General features: G+C 41.6%; 1 protein-coding gene across 1 annotated transcript in view; it reads left to right on the top strand.

The window, feature by feature from the left end:
* Positions 1-21,009, top strand: part of DRP2 (dystrophin related protein 2) — a 73,345-nt gene that overhangs the window by 14,175 nt on the left and 38,161 nt on the right. Inside the window, exon 2 of the mRNA XM_056124110.1 lies at positions 18,593-18,770. Coding sequence (XP_055980085.1) covers positions 18,654-18,770 — 117 coding nt within the window. The 5' untranslated portion in view covers positions 18,593-18,653. The remainder of the gene's footprint in view (positions 1-18,592; positions 18,771-21,009) is intronic.

The following is a 21,009-nucleotide window of genomic DNA, read 5'->3' as shown; positions in this document are numbered from 1 at the left end:
ATTTCCAGATCTGTAAAACAGAGACCACTTTTTTTTGAGTGCATGCTAAATGTAACCACAACTATGAATTAACTTGTTCAAATAGATTAGGTCTTTTGTTTTACAGATGCCAAGATGAAAGCACAGTATAGCCAGAAAACTTGTGCAATTTATGCTGATAAGTATAGAGGCAGTATGCAAAACTGAGCATCCTGTCTCAGAGTCTGTGCCTTCAAACTGTGCCTACACAGAATCTATATATGCCATTCCTTCTCTCTGAGGTAGCCCAGTTAATCAGATGTCTGGTAATGAACATATGAGTCAATTAAGCATTTTATTGTTTCTCCTCGTAATATGGAGGACAACCTCATACATTTCTGCAAGTCTTTCTACAAAATATTCCTAGATTTTTTTCAGTTTACAGGTGAATTTTATTCATCCATTCAGAACAGCACTTATTGAGTTTTAGGAAACTGGGAAAGCTCTGAGGTCAAAATTAGAGTGTTGACCAGAATTTTACTTCAAGGTGTCTTAGAGAGGCCATTTAAATGACCTTAGGATTTGGCCTTCTGGGTGCTTCAAAGTTATCAGATCTTGTGTTTTTTATGGAATCACCATGAGATACACAGTTAAGAAACTGTTCAGGTCGGTCATGTTTCAGGCGGGCAAAGTTCCACCACTCATCTCTCCATCAGTACAAATTTCTCAGTACCAATGTCACCAGTTTTCCTCCCCCTACCCCCCAGCCTGTCTCTATGGCCTGCACTTTCACTCTCTCTCTCCCTTTCTCTCTCTCTCCTTCTCTCTCTCTCTCTCTCTCTCTCTCTCTCTATATATATATATATATATATATTAGGAAGTTTACAATACAGATACTGAGAAGTTATCATGTTCCTTTATTTTTCAGCACACAATTCTTATTCAGAGTGGTTATTTCCAACTATCTTTGTCATAGTGGTCCCTTCTGTAACCCAACTGCCTTCTCCTATCACTTGAGGCATACTTTCAATCATGGACCAATTCTCCTGGCCCTTGGTTTCTACTGTTCTTGGGTCTTAGTCTCATATTATGTTTTTTAAATATTCCATAAATGAGTGCAATCATTCTATACCTGCCCCTCATTTCCATCCAAAATATACAATTTCATAACTTCACTTTTCCTAACAGCTGCATAGTATTCATTGTGTAGATAGACCATCACTGTGTCACTGTATCACTGTCATCCCGTTGTTCATCAATTTGCTCAAGTGGGCGTCAGTAACGTCTCCATTCATCCCAGCCCTGAGATTTTAGCAGCATCTCCTTATTTATCCTTCCCAACATGCCAGGTTGGAGGCTCTTTCAGGGTCAGTGGAATGAGACCTGTTATTGTTACTATTTTTTGGCATATCGAATACACCAGGCTCTGCCGTGTGGGTGGGATACTCTTGGTAGCTTGCTGGGAGTATAACATGCAAAAACAATCTACAATTTTAGGTGACAAATATTTAAAATTCTTATTTTTAATGCAGCCAGACTGCTTTGATTTTTTGCCCTGGAGGTACAAGGGACTAACTACTGAGCCTCACATTTGAGTATGTGTTCTACTGATGAACCATATCCCTAGCCCAACTTTCTTTAAACCACAGCAGGACAGTCACTTCAGTCCATATTGCTTGCTATTAATTCAACATTCGCTTCCTTTACCTAAATATTTTAAGATATGCCTTGAAATTAAACCAATCCATGTTGATACATCCTGTCTCTGACACTGGGTAACCCTTATAGATTGCCTATTCAAAATTGTGTCTATCGAAGGCTTAGGATAACATCAGAGAATCACTTGAAGATTGCCAAAATTTCACACAAAAATATTTTGAATTAGAGTGTTATCTTAAGAGAGACTATAAAACTAAAATGAACATAATTTAAAATAAGAAATAAAAAGAAAAAAAAGGAAAAGAAAAATAAAGACCTACAGACCTTTAGGTAGATGGCACTTCCTAGGTAAAGAACTCTTTTTTGGAAAAGGACAGATTGGGAACAAGTATTACACCTAGATTATTTTTATTGTGGTATCTAGCATCTACAAGTAATCAGTAAGGGTCATTTTCTATTCTTATTGCTTCTTGGCTTTCCCTTCCCCAGAAAATATGATTTCTATTTAAATTGTAAGAGCATGATGTATAGAAGATAACCTTTAATACCCTAATTCTCACTGTTTGGGTGAAAGAACATTGTAGCACATTATGGAAAATGAATGAAGTGGTCTGCATTCTCTAAGCCATTAGCTATTAGTTTCTCCTACTGAAGTTTAGTATACAGATGTGAGGAAGAAGAAGTAATTCTTTTTTTGTCCTTTGCTAAAGATGTCACTGACAGCAGTAGATAGACCATAGTTTCTTTAACCAGTCATCTGTTCTAAGGCACTCAGGTTTTTTCCAGATTCTGGCTGTTGTGAATAGAATTGTGATGAACATAGAAGTGCAGATGGCATTTCTGCTGTGTGTTTTTGGGCTCCTGAGATATATTCCCAGAAGTGGTATTGCTGGGTCGTAGGGAAAGTTGATTTCTAGTATTTTGAGGAATTGCCATATTGTTTTCCCAAAAGGTTGGACCAGTTGGCATTCTCACCAACAATGAAGGAGTGTCCCTTTCTGCCCTTATCACACTAACACCAATGGCTCTTGTTCTTTTTGATGTGTTCCAGATTATGTGATTGAGATATCTCAGTGCTGTTAGTATTTACATCTCCCTGATGATTACTGATGTAGAGCATTTTTTCACGTGACTTTTGGCCATTTATATTTCTTCTTTGAGGAAGTTTCTCTTCATTTCTTCTCCCCATTTCTAGATGAGGTTGGATTTTTTTCTTGTAAAGTTCTACCAGTGCTTTATATATCTTCAATATTGACCCTTATCTGATGGGTCACTTGATCACTTGACATCCCGTTACTCATCAATTTGTTTGGGCGGGCACCAGTAACATGTTCATTCGTCCCTGTCGCTTGCTAATGTAGCCCAAAGGTGTCTGCTCGTTCTAGGAACATGAAGAGCCTCAAACCGATCATTCAGGGGCTTGATGAAGAAGTCTGACCATCTCATAGGTGGGCGGCCACACGATCTTTTGACATCCCATGGAATCCCATGGAATCCAGTCAGTAATAGCTCTAGTCCAGCGGTCGTCTCCAAATCTCACTACGTGTCCAGCCCATCTGATTTTTGATGCCTTGGCAAATGAGACAGTGTCCCTGATTCTTAACCATCAACAGAGGTCAAAACTCTGGATTCTTTCTCTCATTTGAGTGAAGTGTGATACTCCAAGCATCGCTCTTTTGATTACTCTTTGGGAGACCCAAATAGCTTTCTCATCCTGTTTTCGTAGGGACCAGGTCTCTGGGGCATATTTTAATGCAGGAAGAACAGTGGAATCGAAGAGATGTACCCAGAGCAGGAGGTTCTTCATCCTCTTAGCTATTTCTTTGACGCTCTTGAAGGCGTTCTAAGCCGCTCTCTTCCTAATGCGCAACTCAGGTGCCAGGTCATTCGTCATGTTGACTTCTCGAACTGGGTACACATAACTGTTGCATTCGGAGATGTTCATCCCATTGAGAGTGAACAGAACGTCAGGAATGAGACCGTTTCTCATAAACATTGTCTTTGTGAGATTCGGCTGTAGTCTGACCTTTCCACACTCACTGTTGAAGTCGGCCAGCATTTGTGCCACTTGGCTGATGTTTGGTGTTATAAGAACGATGTCATCAGCGAAGCTGAGATGGTTTAGTTGCCGACCGTCTATCTTCACTCCCATTACTTCCCATTCCAGTTGTCGCATGACGTTCTCAAGGGTGGCACTGAAGAGTTTCAGTGACATGGTATCAGCCGAACCCCTCTCTTGACGTCAATGATCATCTCTCTGTAGAATGGTGAGATCCTGGTAGTGAATCCACAATACAGCTCATGGAGGATCCTGATCTATTGACATTGAACGCTCTGTTTGGCTAGGGCCTCGATGACTGCTTCAGTCTCAACAGAATCAAATGCCTTCTTTATTTTTTAAAATTTTTTATTAGTGAAACACCATGAGGTACAGTTGTAGACTTACAAATTTTTGTGCTTGGGTTTCAGTTATACAATGATTGAGTACCCATCCCTCCACCAGTACCCATTCTCCACCACCAATGATCCCAGTATCCCTCCCACCTCCCTTCCCCCCATCCCACCCTGCCTCTGTGTCAGGGCACTCCATTTTGTTCTTTCTCTCCTTTTGGGTGCTGTGGTTTGCAAAAGAGGAATTGAGTGTCAATCATGTTCAGTCTATACTCTACTTTCATCATGCATCTCCCATCCTGGGTGGATCTTCCCAACACCGCAAAGGCCTTCTTTAAATCAATGAGCGTTAGACAGAGCGGCATCTTAAACTCCCAAGAAACCTTAATGAGCTTGGTTATCATGTGGATATGGTCGATTGAGCTAAATCCTTTCCAGAAACTGGCCTGCTCGCATGGTTGTCCTTCGTCTAGTGTTCTGCCAATCCTATTCAGGATGACTCAAGTGAACAGCTTGTAGACGACAGACAGCAGGCAGATCAGGCGATAGTTGCTAATGTCGTGGATGTCTCTCTTCTTGTACAGTAGTACAGTCCTGCTGGTTTTCCACTGGAATGGAACCTTGCAGTCAGACAGGTAGCGTGTGAAGGGCCAAGCCAGTGTATTGATGAGTACTGATGGCAGGTTCTTCAGGTGTTTAGGCCTGACCTTGTCTGGGCCAGGTGCTGTTCGCTTCTTTACCAATGAAATGGTGTGTCGGATTTCGGAAGGGAGAACTTGGGGAACACCATATCCATCCTGTGGAATTTGGTATGTGGGCAAGTGGACGTGGCTATCAAAGAGATCCAAGTAGAAGTCATGGATAATCTTCTCCATTGCCCTTCTGGAAGATGTGATAGATCAATCAGGACGTCTTGGTCTTGTAGTTGGCGAAGGACAGGCGGGCATTGTGAATGCTTTTCCCAGCTTTTGCCGCATCTGCCAGCACTGCTGCTCATCTCTCTTTGAGGTCTTCCTTTATCACTTCTCTGTGCTGCTTTGCGAGCTTGGACATTTGCTTGCGGTTGCCTGAGGCTTGCGCCAAGTCACGTTGTTGAATGAGCTCGAGAGTTTTCGAAGACAGGCATCTTTTTGTGGCTATCTCTCTCTCGACGTTCTTCGCACAATCATGGAGGTGCTGAACCAGTCCATCATACTACTCGTCAATGTTGTCAACGATGGTATCTTCCCATGTTGCCACAATAGTGCCAAAGAGTTCCCAGTTGGTGGTCATTATGGGAGTTCTCTTCTTAAATTTTGCAGCCCTTTCTCCCCGCTCTGTGAAGTAGAATTTTGCATGAAGGAGACGGCGTTCCTATCCCGTTTGGTATTTTGTGACAACAGCGACATCAGTCAGGCAAGGCCATTGATTGAATATGATGTGGTCAATTTTGTTGTGGAACTATCCACCGGGAGACACCCAGGTCCAATGTTTAGATTCGGCCTTCTGGAATTGTGAGTTACCATGGATGGTCTTGGTCGACATGATGAACTCAGACAGTCTCTCACCCTATTCGTTCCATTCTAGGCCATGGGTCCTGATGTGGAGTTCTTCGGCTGATCTTTTTGGTCTTATCTTGGCATTAAAATCACCAACAATGATCTTGTAGAAGGTGTGATCTTCTTTATAGAACTTCTCCAGCTCCATGTAGAACTTCTCAATTTCTCCTTCATCATAATTGGATGTTGTTGCATAGACAACAAAGATAGAAACTGCCGGCAGTGAGCCACATGTATTCAAGTGTAATCATCCAATTCGGGTTGTTAGGCATTTGAATGAATCAATGTTTATGGCCAAGTTCGTGTTGAGAAGGACACTGACACCAACGACGCCTCTTTTGTCACATATTCCGAGGAACAGTTCTTCCCCAGTGTCAAAAATGGCGTGATGTGATTGATGCCTTCTCGTCTCGGTCAGACAAATGATGTCGTACTTGATCTTTCCCGCTTGTACCATCATGTCCTCGATGGATGCATCTGATGCCAGAGTACATGCATTGAAAGTACAGACAGTCATTTTTGTCTTTCTTTGTTGTAGCAGCCTAGGTTGGCCCTGAGATTTTATCAGCCTCTCCTTCCTCATCCTTCCCAATGCTGCCATATTGGTGGCTCTTTCAGGGTCAGAGGAATGAGACCCATTGTATTTACTGGTTTTGGCATACCAAATACACCACGGATAGCTTGCCAGGCTTCGCTGTGTGGGCGGGACACTCTCAGTAGCTTGCCAGGATCTCCGAGAGGGATAGAGGCTTTTAGGGTGGTCTCTAATCATCCTTGCAGGTATTCTCATGGATCAAACCATATTTCAACACAATCAAATGTGGTGCAGTAATCTTGTATTAAGTGTTTTTTTTATTTAAGTGTGTTTTATTTTTTTTCCTTTTTTTATTAGTGAAACACCATGAGGTACAGTTATAGGCTTCCAAATTTTGTGCTTGGGTTTCACTTATACAGTGATCAAGTGCCCATCCCTCCACCAGTGCCCGTCATCCATCACCACGGGTCCCAGCATCCCCCCCACCCCCCATCCCCCCCGTCCCATCCTGCCTCTGTGGCAGGGTATTCCCCCTTGTTCTCTCTCTCTTCTTTTGGGTACTGTGTTTTGCAAGAGAGGCATTGAGTGGCAATCATGTTTGGTCTATAGACTACTTTTAGCATGCTTCTCCCACCCTGGGAGGGTCCTCACAACACCCTTCATTTGGTGCTTTCTTCTCTATCTGAGCTTCCTTTTCACCTAGAACGTGTGGCTGGCCTTCTATTCATGGAGCGAAATTCCTGGTACTAATCTCAGCCATTCCTGGGTGTTAGTCTCCCTTTTTGTTGCTTTATGTTCCCCAGATGAATGCAAAAAATGGGGTGAGGAAATGAACAGAAACTTTCGCAAAGAAGAAATTCGACTGGCAAAAAGGCACATGAGAAAATGCTCTACATCACTAATCATCAGAGAGATGCAGATCAAAACCACAATGAGATATCATTTCACACCACAGAGACTGGCCCACATCCACAAGAACAAAAGCAACCAATGCTGGCGCGGATGTGGTGAGAAAGGGACCCTCCTTCACTGCTGGTGGGAATGCCGGCTGGTCCAACCCTTTTGGAAAACAGTATGGACAACACTCAAAAAATTAGAATTTGATCTGCCATTTGACCCAACTATAGCACTCCTGGGAATATATCCCAGAGAGGCAAAAAGGTATAGTCCAAGTGATATCTGCAATTGTTTATTCATTGCAGCACTCTTTACAATAGGCAGAATCTGGAAAAAACCTGAGTGCCCAAGAGCAGATGACTGGTTAAAGAAACTTTGGTACATTTACACAATGTATTAAGTGTTTTATGATGTGTCCGGAAAACATCCTGGAGTGTGTCGGTGGCTGGGTAGTGGAGGTAGTGGAGGTAATGGAGGTTGGCAGGAGTGATGGGAGCAGGCAGAGGATCTCTGTTCCCGGGTCCATTGAGCCTGGAGTTCGAGGTCTGATAGGTAGTGGGTAAATATTTTTTCCATTCCATGAATGTCTTTACATCTTGGTCACAGTTTGTTTTGAGGTGCAGAAGCTTCTTAGTTTAATGTAGTCTTATTTGCTTATCTTTGCTTCCATTTGCTTGATCTTTGTCTTTTGTCTTTGAAGGAAAAACATGTCATGGAGGATTCTTCCTATGTGTTCCTCCATGTAACTTATGGATTCAGATCTGATATTGAGGTCAGATCCATTTTGATGTGACTTTTGTGCATAATATTAGAGGGAGGTCTGAATTCATTGTTTTTGTATGTAGCTGCCCAGTTTTCCCAGCACCACTTGTTAAAGAGGGTTTTTTGCTCCACAAGAATGCTCATTTATCAAAATTAGGTGATAATGTATTTGAGGGTCAGTATCACAATATTCAACTCTGTTCCATTGATCTGCCTTATTCCAATACCATGCTCTTTTAATTACTACCACTTTATTTGAAGATAGAGAAGGTGATACCTCACATCTTCTTTTTCCAAAGGATTTCTTGGGGGGGAAGGTTGTTGTTCCATATGAATTTCAAGAATATTTGATCTATTTCTTTGAAAAATGTCATGAGTATACTTATAGGGACCACATTGAATCTGTATAATGTTTTGGGTAGTATTGCCATTTTGATAGTGTTAATCCTCCCAATCCATGAGCATAGGATGTGTTTCCATTTCCTGGTGTCCTCTTTTGTTTCTTGAAGTAATGTTTTGTAGTTTTCTTTGTATAGTTCCTTCACCTCTTTAGTTAATCCGATTCTAAGGTACTTGGTTTTCTGAGGTACAATTGTGAACAGGATTGTTTTTCGAATATCTCTTTCTTCACTTTCATTATTTGTATATAGGAAGGCCGTGAACTTTTGGGTATTGATTTCTGTAACCTGCCATTTTACTAAACAAATATATTGTTTCTAGGAGCGTTTTTTGTAGGTTCTTTGGGATTAGCTACATATAGTATCATGTAACCTGCAAATGGTAAAAGCTTGGCTCCTTTCTTTTCTATATGGATGATCATACCCATTTCTTACCTAATTGCTATCACAAGTACTTCCAGAATTATATTGAACAGGAGTGACAAGAGTGGGCACCCTTGTCTGTGCCTAATCTTAGGGTAAAAGACTTCATTTTTCCCCAATTGATAATAATGTTTGCTCTGGGCTTGTCACAGATCCTGTCTTAATTGCTTGCACCTTTGCGGGATTAGTGGCATGAACTGATCAACAGTTAGGTTTCCACGTAGTGGCCCATGGCCAAAGATCCTCTCCTCTTTCTGAGGGTCAGTGACTACAGTGCCTCAGAGTCTAGGTTCTAGAATTTATAGAGACGGAATAGTGTAACCATAAAGAATCAGTGTTCTGGGGCCTGAATGTTGCTTAACAGTAGAGCATAGGCCTTGCATATGTGTGTTTTGAGTTTGATCCCAAGCACTGCAGCAAGCAAAACAAAATTTTGTCTTTGGGGACATACAGCTCTTTACCACATATCCCCTCATTCACCCTAAACTTTTGTGATCTTATCAGCACAATAAAGAAAACCACATTAATTATATCATAAAGTGGTTGTGAGGATTAAATAATCTGATAAATGTAGACACCCTGGTTAATAATGTAACACACACAATTCAGTTTATTTATTTGACTATATTGAAAGCTGACATACTAATCTTTCCATCAAACAGTTGGAAACTCTTTGATGGGAAGTAGGAAAGGAGAGAGAAAGTAGCTATTATTAAATAGCTAGTATATTCACACACTTCACAATGCAAATGGTGCAAAGTATATTCAGTAAAAACTGTATTTCCTAGAGAGAGAGAGAGATAGCTCAATGAGAGAGAGAGATAGCTCAACGAAATGAGCATATGCTTTGTATATTGGAGGCCTGGGTTTGATCCCTAGCACCATGAGGTCTCCCAAGCACCACAGGAGAAACCTATGAATATAGAGTTAGAAGTAATTCCTTAGCACAACTAGGTGTGGTCCAAAAACAAACAATACAGACTATACCTCCTCTTTTGACACTAGGCTTTTGTAGGTGTGGAGAACCTATTTCTCACTCCATGCAGTGATGATGTAATGTACACTTACATATATTTTTTAAAAATTTTTATTAGTGAAACACCATGAGGTACAGTTGTAGACTTACAAATTTTCGTGCTTGGATTTCAATTATACAATGATCAAATACCCATCCCTCCACCAGTGCCCATTTTCCACCCCCACGGGTCCCAGTATCCCTCCCACCCCCCATCCTCCCCATCCTACCCTGCCTTTGTGACAGGGAATTCACTTTTGTTCTCTCTCTCCTTTTGGGTGTTGTGGTTTGCAAAAGAGGCACTGAGTGACAATCATGTTTGGTCTATATGGGCTGGAGCGATAGCACAGCTGCCTTGCACGCAGCCAGCCCACCCGAGCTGGGATTGATTCCTCCGCCCCTCTCAGAGAGCCCGGCAAGCTACCGAGAGTATCTCGCCCGCACGGCAAAGCCTGGCAAGCTACCCGTGATGTATTCGATATGCCAAACACAGTAACAACAAAGTCTCACAATGGAGATGTTACTGAGCCCGCTCGATAAAATCGATGAACAACGGGAGGAGAGTGACATATATTTTATATGCCTTTTAAAAAAATTTTTATTAGTGAAACACCATGAGGTACAGTTGTAGACTTACAAATTTTTGTGCTTGGGTTTCAGTTTGTATTTTATATGCTTTTTGTGAGTATACTCTTTCTCTTCTTTTAAGCAGAGGTGAAAAAATAGGAAATAATCTCAAAGAAATAGAGGGATTCCTGGCACTATTTTCTAATAGCCCCTCAGTGTCTTCTTTCTGTTTGTTCACTTGGTTTGCTTCGATTACATTTGTTTGATTTTAGGATAACACCTGGCATTGTTCAGGGCTTACTCCTGGCTTTCTGCTCAAGGATCTTTTCTGGTAGTTCTCAGAGGACCATTATGCAGTGCCAGAGATCAAAGCAGGATCAGCTGTGTGCAAGGCAAGTGCCTTACCCCTGTACTATCTCTCTGACCCCCAGTTTCCTTTATAAAAGACAATGAATGCTCATAACTATTTTGCATAATTCAATTTATTTCGCATAATTCAAAATGTAGTCCATTTACATAATTTCCTTTATTCACACAAATAAAGAATAACCATATTATTTTTGGTTTGTTTTTACTTAAAATATCATATTGGCTCATGAAGAGTAATTTTTAATGGTTCTCTAGAATTCTATTATATGACTACATTCTTCTTTATTTCAGTAGTCCCCTTCCAATAGATATTTAGATTGTTTACACTATTTTGTCTTTTCAAGCTTGGTTCAAAGTGCTAATCATTTCACACAAATGTAAGTCTATATGTATATATGAAAACCTTTCTCTCCTTGCTTCTGGGACTGGTACTAAAAAAGTCAAGGACTTTGAACATAACTAACTGGAGTTGAATTCAGCAAATCAAGTCAAGAAACATTTACTGAGTACCCATTACGCTTAGTACTGTGTTTAAAAAAATACATAAGTTAGAAACGGATATCCAACACGGATCTATCCTCCACAAGGATTGTCTAACAATCTTGACATCATACTGGAATCTTGGTATTCTTTATATTATTTGAGTGTCCCTAGTGATGTTCAGGAAGCCCCCAGGTCACTCCTGGCAATTCTTAGCCAACCTGATTGGCAGTTTATTGTGAGGGCCCAAGAATGTGGTGTTTCTTGGACTCTGCAGTGTTACATTGCACCTGAGCCATGCCTGGTGGTGCTTCGAGGCCTCCAGGGCTATTACCGGAAATTTATGTGAGATTGTATGGTGCCAGGGATTAAATCAGTGTTGGGTACATGCAAGGCATACTTCTTCTTACAAAAAAGTTACAGCCTGATATCGAGTTGAATTCAACAAAACAGTTCTACCCCTAAAGCATCTTACATGCTACTCTGTGCTAAATATGCTCTCTCACCTTAGCCCAAAGGCATCTCTTTGATAAATATAACCCAGATCTTTCCAGTTTGAAAAATATATTTTTTCCTCTGACTTTTCATAGATTTCTGTGTCTTGTGTCACCTATGAATCATTTTTCTTTAAGTTATTGTTAATTTACAGACCTTACTTCCACAGCCATTTGATTGTCAAGTCAGATCATCTTCAAATCCTCACAGACTCTGTTAATTAAAAGGGAAATAGTAAGGTAATTAGTATGTACAGGTGGTAATTTTGGATATGAAAGAGATATCTATGTGGAAATATTTTTGTATGTGGAAAATTTTTGTGTAGAACAAGAGTACTGGCTGGGAGTTAGGAGGCCCAAGTTCTCTTGCTTCAGGGGCCAGAGTGGGTACAGTGGGTAGGGTGCTTGATTTGTATGTGGCCAACCCAAGTTTGATCCCTGGTGTCCCATACGGTTCCCTCAGCCTGCCAGAAGAGATCCATGAATGCATAGCCAGGAGTCAGCCAGAGCCAGGAGTCATCCCTGAACGCCAACTGGTGTGGTCAAAAAGAAGTATTCTTGCTTGTTTCTTCAATTGTCAACTAGCATTTTAAATTTCAGTGAGTCAATCTCACCGGGCTGGAGCGATAGCACAGCGGCAGGGCGTTTGCCTTACAAGCGGCCAACATGGCCGACCCGAGTTCTATTCCTCCGCCCCTCTCGGAGAGCCCGGCAAGCTACCGAGAGTATTCAATATGCCAAACACAGTAACAACAAAGTCTCCAATGGAGACGTTACTGGGCCCGCTCGAGCAAATCGACGATCAACGGGAGGGCCTTTACCTTTACCTTTACCAATCTCACCAGGTAGCATTAAAGATCAAGAAAGACCCTTTCAAGGTTTCAAAGTAGATTACAAAAGTAGGCTATAGTACAGTAAGCTAAACAAAAAACAAGGAATGCAAACAGTTTGATATATGGCTTGATATATGGCTGGAGAGCCTGGCAAGCACCGAGAGTATATTAATTATGCCAAGCACAGTAACAACAAGTCTCAAAATGGAGACGTTACTGGTCCGCTTGAGCAAATCGATGAACAACGGGAGGACAGTGCTTATTTTTACAGAGTTTGATATATGGCATCTCTTAAATGCTAACATTTTACAGGTTAGCAAAGCAAGATCTAAAGAGGCTAAATAACTTGAAGCCACAATCAGTGGCCTAAAAACAGAGCTCACTGAAAATAGTGAAGGATAGTCATTCTAGCATCAGGAGTTTCTTTATTTTCTGCCATATCTGGCTTTATTCCTAACTCTGGACTCCAGAATTACACAGTGCGGTCAAGGGGATGATATGAGGTGCTGGGGATCGAATCCAGTGGCCATGGGGAAGACAAATGCCTTGCCCTCTGTATTATCTCTCCAACTTCGACATAACTCTTCTTCCCAGGGTAATTTTGAGGTGTTTATTACAATGCTAAAATTAAGTAATTCTTAATTCAGAAATTATTTCAAGTAAGGAGTCAAAAATGTGCACAAGGTTGTTTATTATAGTGAGACTTGTGTGTTATTATTTTTTGGTGTTTGTTTCACACCTAGTGATGCTCAGTGTTCAGGGATAACTCCTGGAAGTGCTCAGAGGACTGTATGGTATGCCAGAGATCGAACCAGGTCAGCCATGTGCAAGGCAAGTGCCCTACCCACTGTACTTTCTCTCTAGCCCCAACTTGTGTTATTAAAATAAATTAACGTTATGTCCATTCAATGAAAGAGTATATAACAGTTATTACAGCTAACCTTTATCTAACAATGTACTATTTCCAGAGACTGGCACTTAAATTTACAAAGTAACTTAAATGTTCCTTAAATAGATTGTCACTCTCACTGTCACTGTCCTCCCATTGTTCATCGATTTGCTCAAGCGGGTTCAGTAATGTCTCCATTTTGAGACTTGTTGTTACTGTGTTTGGCATATCGAATAAGTCACGGGTAGCTTGCCAGGTTTTGCTGTGCGGGCGAGATACTCTCAATAGCTTGCCGGGCTCTCTGAGAGGGGCGGAGGAATCGAACCTGGCTCGGCCAGGCTGGTTGCGTGCTGCAAGGCAAACGCCCTACCGCTGTGCTATCACTCCAGCCCATGGTAATTCAATAAAAAATAAAATAATAAAATTAATTTTCTTTTAAAAAATAATAGAAGATATAAGAAAATGAAAAAATAGATGATATTCAAAACCTTAGACTCTGATGAAAGAAATAGAATGGAGATGAGAAGTGCTTCTAAATTTGTCTTTGAGCTGTGGTAGATGATTATTGGCACTTTAATGTGGTAGTATCTATCCCCAAAGCATGCAAACATTTACATTCTTATAAACCATTTTACCTCAATAAATTAATAATGAAAAGCATATCTATCTACTTACTCTGGCAGGGCTCAGGGGACTATATGTGGTGCTGGGAATCAAACTCAGGCTGTATGCAAGGCAAGCACTCTAATTGCTCTACTATCTCTCTGCCCCCTATCTACTTTTCATTGATAAACTATTCTGAGCTTTCAAGCCTATTAGTCGTCCTTATCTCTGAAATAAATAAATACATAAATGACCTATTAAGAAACCTACTATAGGTTTTTTTGTTATGATTTTTGTATTTTCCAGTTTTTCTAGAACCTGAATTACCAGTGTTTCAGCAAAACTATCTGAAAGCAATTTTTTTGTAGGGCATTTGCCTTGCATCCGGCTAACCTCATGGGTTTGATTCCTACACCCCTCTCAGAGAGCCTGGCAAGCTACCGAGAATATCTCACCCGCATGGCAAAGCCTGGCAAGCTACCCGTGACGTATTCGATATGCCAAAAACAGTAACAACAAGTCTCACAATTTGTTGTGAGACATTACTGGTGCCAGCTCAAGCAAATCGATGAACAACAGGAGGACAGTAATATAGTGCTACATGCTTATAACACATCCATAGCAATAATTTTTTAATTAATTAATTTATTATTGAATCAATGTGGGAAAAGTTGCAAAGCTTTCAGGTTTAAATCTCGGTCATGCAATCATCAAACACATTTCCCTTCACCAGTACTTATTTTTCACCACCAAGAACCCCAATATACCCTCCCTCCCAACCCTCCCAATGCCTGTGAGGCAGGTGAATTCTAGTTAACACTCTATCTACTTTGTTTCGACAAAAGATACACCATTATTATTCAGAGTTTACACCCCAAAATCAGACCTGCTGAAAAGGCATTGTGAAATAATTTGTTTTCTACAGCTGGTTACAAGAACCAAATGATGTCACGCGGCCGCAGTTGCGGCCGTGCAATTTTTGTTTTTGATATTTTACTTATTAAGCCTGGAAGTACTTCTGCCGAGAGTCAGATAATTATAAGATTGGTTTCTGTGGCTCTAGAGCCATGGCCGTGCCGGAGAGCTGCTCGTGGGGGGCAACTCGTGACCTCAGTAGGGTGTGAGGACGAGAACGAGCCAGTACTGCCCCCCTTCCCATGAGGTTTCAGTCACCCCGTCACAACCGGCTCATACCTGGCTTTCCAAAAAGCTCTGAGGTGGCCGCCATCTTGCTTTCTAGAGGGAGAAAGGCAGAAGGGAGCAACACCCTTTCCCTTCCGGGCATGCATGGTGGCGTGGATTAAGGCATAGTCCATTCACTTTTCTGCCGCAAGCTGCCGGGCTCTGCATTAAGTCCTTGTACTTCTGGAGCCATGGCCGTGCTGGAGAACCGCTCGTGGGGGGCAACTCGTGACCTCGGTAGGGCGTGAAAGACAGACGAGCCGGGAACACCCCCTTTTCCATGAGGTTTCAGTCACCCCGTCACAACCGATAGCAATAATTTTTATATTTGGCATCACACCCAGATGTACAGAACTTCATCCTATGTCTGTGCTCAGAAACCCTCCTGGCAGTGCTCAGGAGATCATATGCATCACCATGGATTGAACCAGGGTCGTCAAGTGTAAAACGAGCTCCTTACCCCTGTACTATCTCTTTGTCCGTTTGCTTTTGAGTCATACCCGGCTGTGCTCCAGGATCTGGGTTCTGTGCACAGAGATTATTCCTGGCCATGTTCAAAGGACCATCCATATGTAGCCAGGACTAAATGGAGGTTGACAGCAAACGAGGCAAGTTCCTCTTTTTTTTTAATTTTGTTTTATTGTTATATTTTTTTTAAAATAAGGGTTTGATTTGGGGATCACGCTCAGCAATGCTCAGGGATTACTTCTGGCTCTGCATTTAGGCAAACACCCTACCCACTGTACTATCCCTCTGGAACCTAAAAATAAGTTATTTTTTGGTGCTTGAACCACACCCAGTGGTGCTCAAGGCCTACTCCTGGCTCTGTGCTCAGGGATGACTCCTGGTGGTATGGGGAGGCCATATGGTTACCAGGCATCAAAGCTGGGCACACCACTAGCTAGTCAAGCACCCTACATGTTATACTATATCTCCAGCCCAAATAAATTATTTTTTCTATTTTGGCACCATGATTTACAAATGTACCTGTACTAGAGTTTCAGGTATTCTATGTTCCAATACCAATCCCACTACCATTGTCAACTTTCCTCCAACAACTGTTTTCCCAAGTTCCCTCCTATCCCTCAGCCTGTCTCTTAAAGGGCACATTTTAAAGTTTAGTTATTGTGGTTTGGGTGCCATGCTTACAAGTATTGAAGATTAAGTGGTTTAGATATTATATTATCTTATCTGAATGACTAAATTTTTATGTTGGTGCTGAGTGAAAGTGAAGCCATAAACAATCACTTGGGGAAATCTGTTGCAGGATGAGGAATGAAGGATCTGTATTACATTTAGGGACTGACTACAATAATTTGGTACTTTTTTTTGTTTTTTGGGTCACACCCGGCGATGCTCAGGGGTCACTCCTGGCTCGGCACTCAGGAATTATCCCTGGCGGTGCTAGGGGGACCATATGGGATGCTGGGAACCAAACCTGGGTCGGCCGCGTGCAAGGCAAATGCCCTACCCGCTGTGCTATCACTAGCCCCCTTCCACAGATTTTTAAATTAAAAAAATGTAAATCACTCTTCAATTACTGAAATTACAGCTACTATTGTAGGTGTTAGTGAGAGAAGTTACTTTATTTTAATTTAAGAAGCGACTCTGTACCTAGAGTATTCAAAAGCACTGAACTAGAGACTAAAAATTATAGCTATTTTTAAAATATTCTAAAATAACAATTATTTCTTTGTATTGATTGAGGTTCTGTGATGTACAATACTGTAATGATCATTTCCGATATGCATAATTACAACAAAATGGTGGGTATTTAATCATCAGCATCATAAATCAAAGATCAGTTTGTGTCTTCTGAATCAGAGTTTGCATATCTTTGCTCAGCACTAAAATGTATCACTTCATCATTTACAGTCTTCATCATTATCACCAATTCTCATCACACTGCATGTGTTCACTAGTCTGTCTACTGCTTTGTACATTGAATTTTTCTCTCATATCTCTCTCTTCTAAGTTTAGCTACTGATACCTAAAGTATGTCTCAGGCATTGCTTATTATGCTACCCTTATCCCCTACCAAACCAAATTTGTTCATTCTCTAGCCATTGGCAACATTACTCATCTGGATCCCAAATTAGAAACTGCTGTCTCCTTGACCTTCCTTAGCCTTCACATTCAATTGATTACTGAGTCCAGTATAATTTGATTTATCTTTATTTATTTTCCCTTTGAAGAGATTTTCTTTGATTTATTTTCTCTCAAAGCTATGTTATCTATTCCATTCTCACTACAACTGCTGCTCATTAGAACAACTTCTCAATGGGTTCTTCTCCTGGGAGAAACACTCCACAAGGCAGCCTGAGGGCTATTCCTAAAATGCAAATCTGGTCCTGTCACTTTCCTGCTTAAAAGTGTCTGTATTTCCTTATTGTCTACTAGAGAAAGCCTAGAATCTTCTGCTTGTCATTCAAGGCATGATCCAATTTGGGCACAGCCTCATTTTTCAGCCTCATCTATTTTCCCCCAAAGCACCTAGCTTGTTCTCTGGTAACAGTCTACATTTTATTTTCATGCTGTTTGAAATGTCCTTTTTAATTTTATCTTTTATGCCTAATTGCAATCTGATTTCTTTTCAATGACTAGTTTCAACCTTCTTTTGTCTAGAGAGACATGCCTTAGCACGACTAAAGTGAAAAGAACTCACCTCATCTGTCCCTTCCTTCATCCCATAAATACCACCACTCTTTTTAATTTTGTTTTTTGGACCACACCTGGTGATTCTCAGTGGTTACTCCTGGGTCCTGCACTCAGGAATTACTCGTGGCTCTGTTTGGGGGACCATAAGGGCTGCTAGGGATCAAACCTATGTTAGTGCATGCAAGGCAACCGTACCTGCTATACTATCACTCTGGCCCCAAATACTTCCATTATTAATGAAAACAATACTTAATTGTTTCATTTTCTCACCATCTATTTTCTGTGTGTAAACTGCTGTGGAGAAGAAACCAGGTCCTGTTGTTTATATGCCTCCTAAACTATAGCCCTGCTGAAGTCAGTGTTCTCTGAAAATATTATGCCTTTTTGTGACATCTGCCTTACATGTTTATGATTTTTGGCTGGGAATGCTCCTTTCCTCTTTTTTTCTGTTTGTGTCATAGATAAATATCTACTCATCTCATATATTTCCTTCAAGGCTCATCCGGTATATAGTCTCTCTGAAATCTTTGCACACATTCAAGTAGTTAGTAATTCACCACATGGTGCTCCCCTAACCATCCAGTAAAACCTAAATGAAAGCATTTGCCACATAAACATTTTATTGTGAATATCGGCTTACATAACTGCCTTTTCCCTATCTCTTATTTCCTCCGACTCATCTACAGGCTGTGCAATGTCAGATAGAAATAGAAATTTTTGTGGCCCTAGCACAAAGTACAATAAGCAAACAATAAGTACCTTTTTGATTGATAATTAGTCTTTTATGAAGCATTGTGAGCCAGAAAAAACAATTGAGCAAGCATTTCAGTAAGCTGTGAATACTAATTTACTTTAAAATCAAGACTCTTCTGGGTAAGTGCAGTTCAGAGACATTTTCTTGGTCTTGAATTCAAAAAAATATCTCCTGACTTCTCTTCCAGGTGCTTATTCTCAACAGTTGGTGTGTTTCCCTTCCTCACCCGCCCATGAACCTTGGTTCTGATGCAACCTATGGTCATGCAGGGATGCCCTTATACCCTCCCACGATGTCATGAGTGGCGAGCAGCAGGTCAATTCCGTCACAGCAGTAGTCTCCGAAACGCCTGCCCCCAGCCTCAGGTGAGACATTCACAACAAACGTGGAGAAACCTGGGGAGAAAAATGGACATGGTGTTTGTTTGTGTTCTTGTGGGGTATCCACGCTTCCTAACTGCACTCTGTATACATGAACCATTGAATAGTATGGAACCTTCTTCTAGCCCATCCCTTATCACTCAAGAGGCCTATTATAGGAAACTTGGGGGAATGAATGGTATTGGGTTGAGAAAGCCAAAGGGCCTGCAGAGACTGAGGAGATGAAGTTCATGTTAACTTCCCAAGAGAAGTTACACAATTTTATCATCCTCCAGGACATAATCTAGGACAACACAGGGTATTCCTTTGCCTTGGCTTCTCTGTGCATACCTCCTAATCTCTATGCTCACCTAATATTTAGCAGCTTGTCTCTCCTTCCATTAGCTTTTCCTCTCAAATACCTAGACTTATTTAGCTACTGGCTAACTTATTCCTGGCTGAGCCCCAATAGGAATCCTGAGTTACATACCCATTTCTCTCTCCCTCCCTTTACTCCCCTAAGAATAAAGTGAAGGTAATATATGTGCCCGTGTATGTTGGTAGGATGGTACGGAGTGCAATAATCCTGAGAGGGCAGCCCCTTGTCCTTACAATGAGAGAGGTTCACAGAAAGTTGACTAGACAAGGAAAAAAGTACAAGAATATTTGGTTAACCATACAGTGCTCAGGGATTCAGAGGACATAAAGGTGACAGAAAGCACCATGTCTCCTAGTGCCTCGTAGATGGGCTGCAGTGCTAAGTCACTGGTGGATGTGTGGGCAGTAGCTGCGTATATTGGAAAGAGAAGTGGAGGGAGAAATTCAGAAGTTATACAGAGTGTGGGAGCTAGAGAACCCATTTGTGGAGATAATAAAGTAAAGTGAGGATACAGATAGTCAAAATACCCAGGTTCTCCTGGGCTATTTTCTGTAACCAAAGAAAACATGCTGCCTTTAATATAATGTATAAAGGCCAGGGTCAACTTAGTGTTCCTCATTGCACCAACCTCTTCCCCAGAAAAAAACATCCATGGAGATTAAGTCTGTAGCCTTATTAGAAGCTTTTCCACTCGTTGTTCACCCCTTCCAAGCTTTACCACCTAGGCTAGGGAACCTGAAGACTTCATCTTGTGACTGGTAACAGTGAATTCTGTTCCTATTCTTGCTACACTCCAGTTTCTTCTCTAAGTTCCCTATGGCTCTCACCTGCCTAAGAATTTCCAGAGGTAAGGATAGAACCCTATGTGACATGAAGGTTAGAAAGAGATACCTTGGTCTCAGAGGCCAGAGCTAGGGAAAGAAAGGCCCATTTATAGGGAAAGAAAACAAGCACTATTTATTGTTTTTCAACTGTGTACCTGGCTCTGCCAAGAAGAATTTGTGAGATTAAGGAGAAGTAGGAGAAAAAGGACAAAGTGATGCATGGAAGAGAGCCATGTAGGGGTTGAAAAAAGAGAAGAAGGCCAGGGGAATTAAAGGCTAACATGGATGGAACCTAGCTCATTGTGTGTGCTTCCCCCAGCACCAGGGAATCTTGATTGTGGCTGTGTCACAAGGGGCTGTTTCTAATTCTGGGGTATTCTCAGTGCAAAGACTCTGTGAAGCTGGCTTGAGCCCAAAGATCCCAGGATAGGTGAAGTCATGACCAAGAGCCGGAGCCTCTCACTACTCTTGCTTTTAGCCTGCCATCCCCCATCCACCCCAGTTGGCTTCACACCAGACCCCCAGAAAGGATTAGGCAGCTGCCCCAACTATTCCTGTAGGTGGGCCTCAGCATGGAAACAATGTGGAGCTGTGGAAAGCCCAGAAGACTCTGTGGGAGATAAATGAGGATGGGAACAGAACCCTTTTTGGAAAGAATGAAATATTTTCCTCAGTACTGAGGGGTGGAGGCCCAGCTTGGGAATGTTAACCTTTTCCCAGGCAAGTTTGTTGGAGAAGAGTGTTTGCTCCTAGAAGGGGCCCTGCCCTTCAAACCAGTGGCCCAGGGCAGAACAGATAAGGCACAGACTCCTTCCTGGCACTGAATCCCTGTGTACCGCTTCACAGTTCCATTTATTTGCCCTCTTTTTCTTTAACAGTCTAAGGAGGTGCCTGTAGACCCCTCATTTCCCTGTAGCCTTAGAAGAAAGTGAAAGGTCTGTAGTGATCTAACTCTCCCTCCACTCCCCTCTATCCCTGAAGGCAAGGCAGGCACTCCTTTGTTTTCACAGTAGACTCAGGTGAATCTACTGCCCATCCTGCC

This window comes from Sorex fumeus, unplaced genomic scaffold (assembly GCF_029834395.1).
Source record: "Sorex fumeus unplaced genomic scaffold, SorFum_2.1 ptg000050l, whole genome shotgun sequence".
Taxonomy (NCBI): Eukaryota; Metazoa; Chordata; class Mammalia; order Eulipotyphla; family Soricidae; genus Sorex; species Sorex fumeus.
The sequence above is the reverse complement of the archived record's forward strand: the minus strand, read 5'-3'. Positions and strand labels throughout refer to the sequence as shown.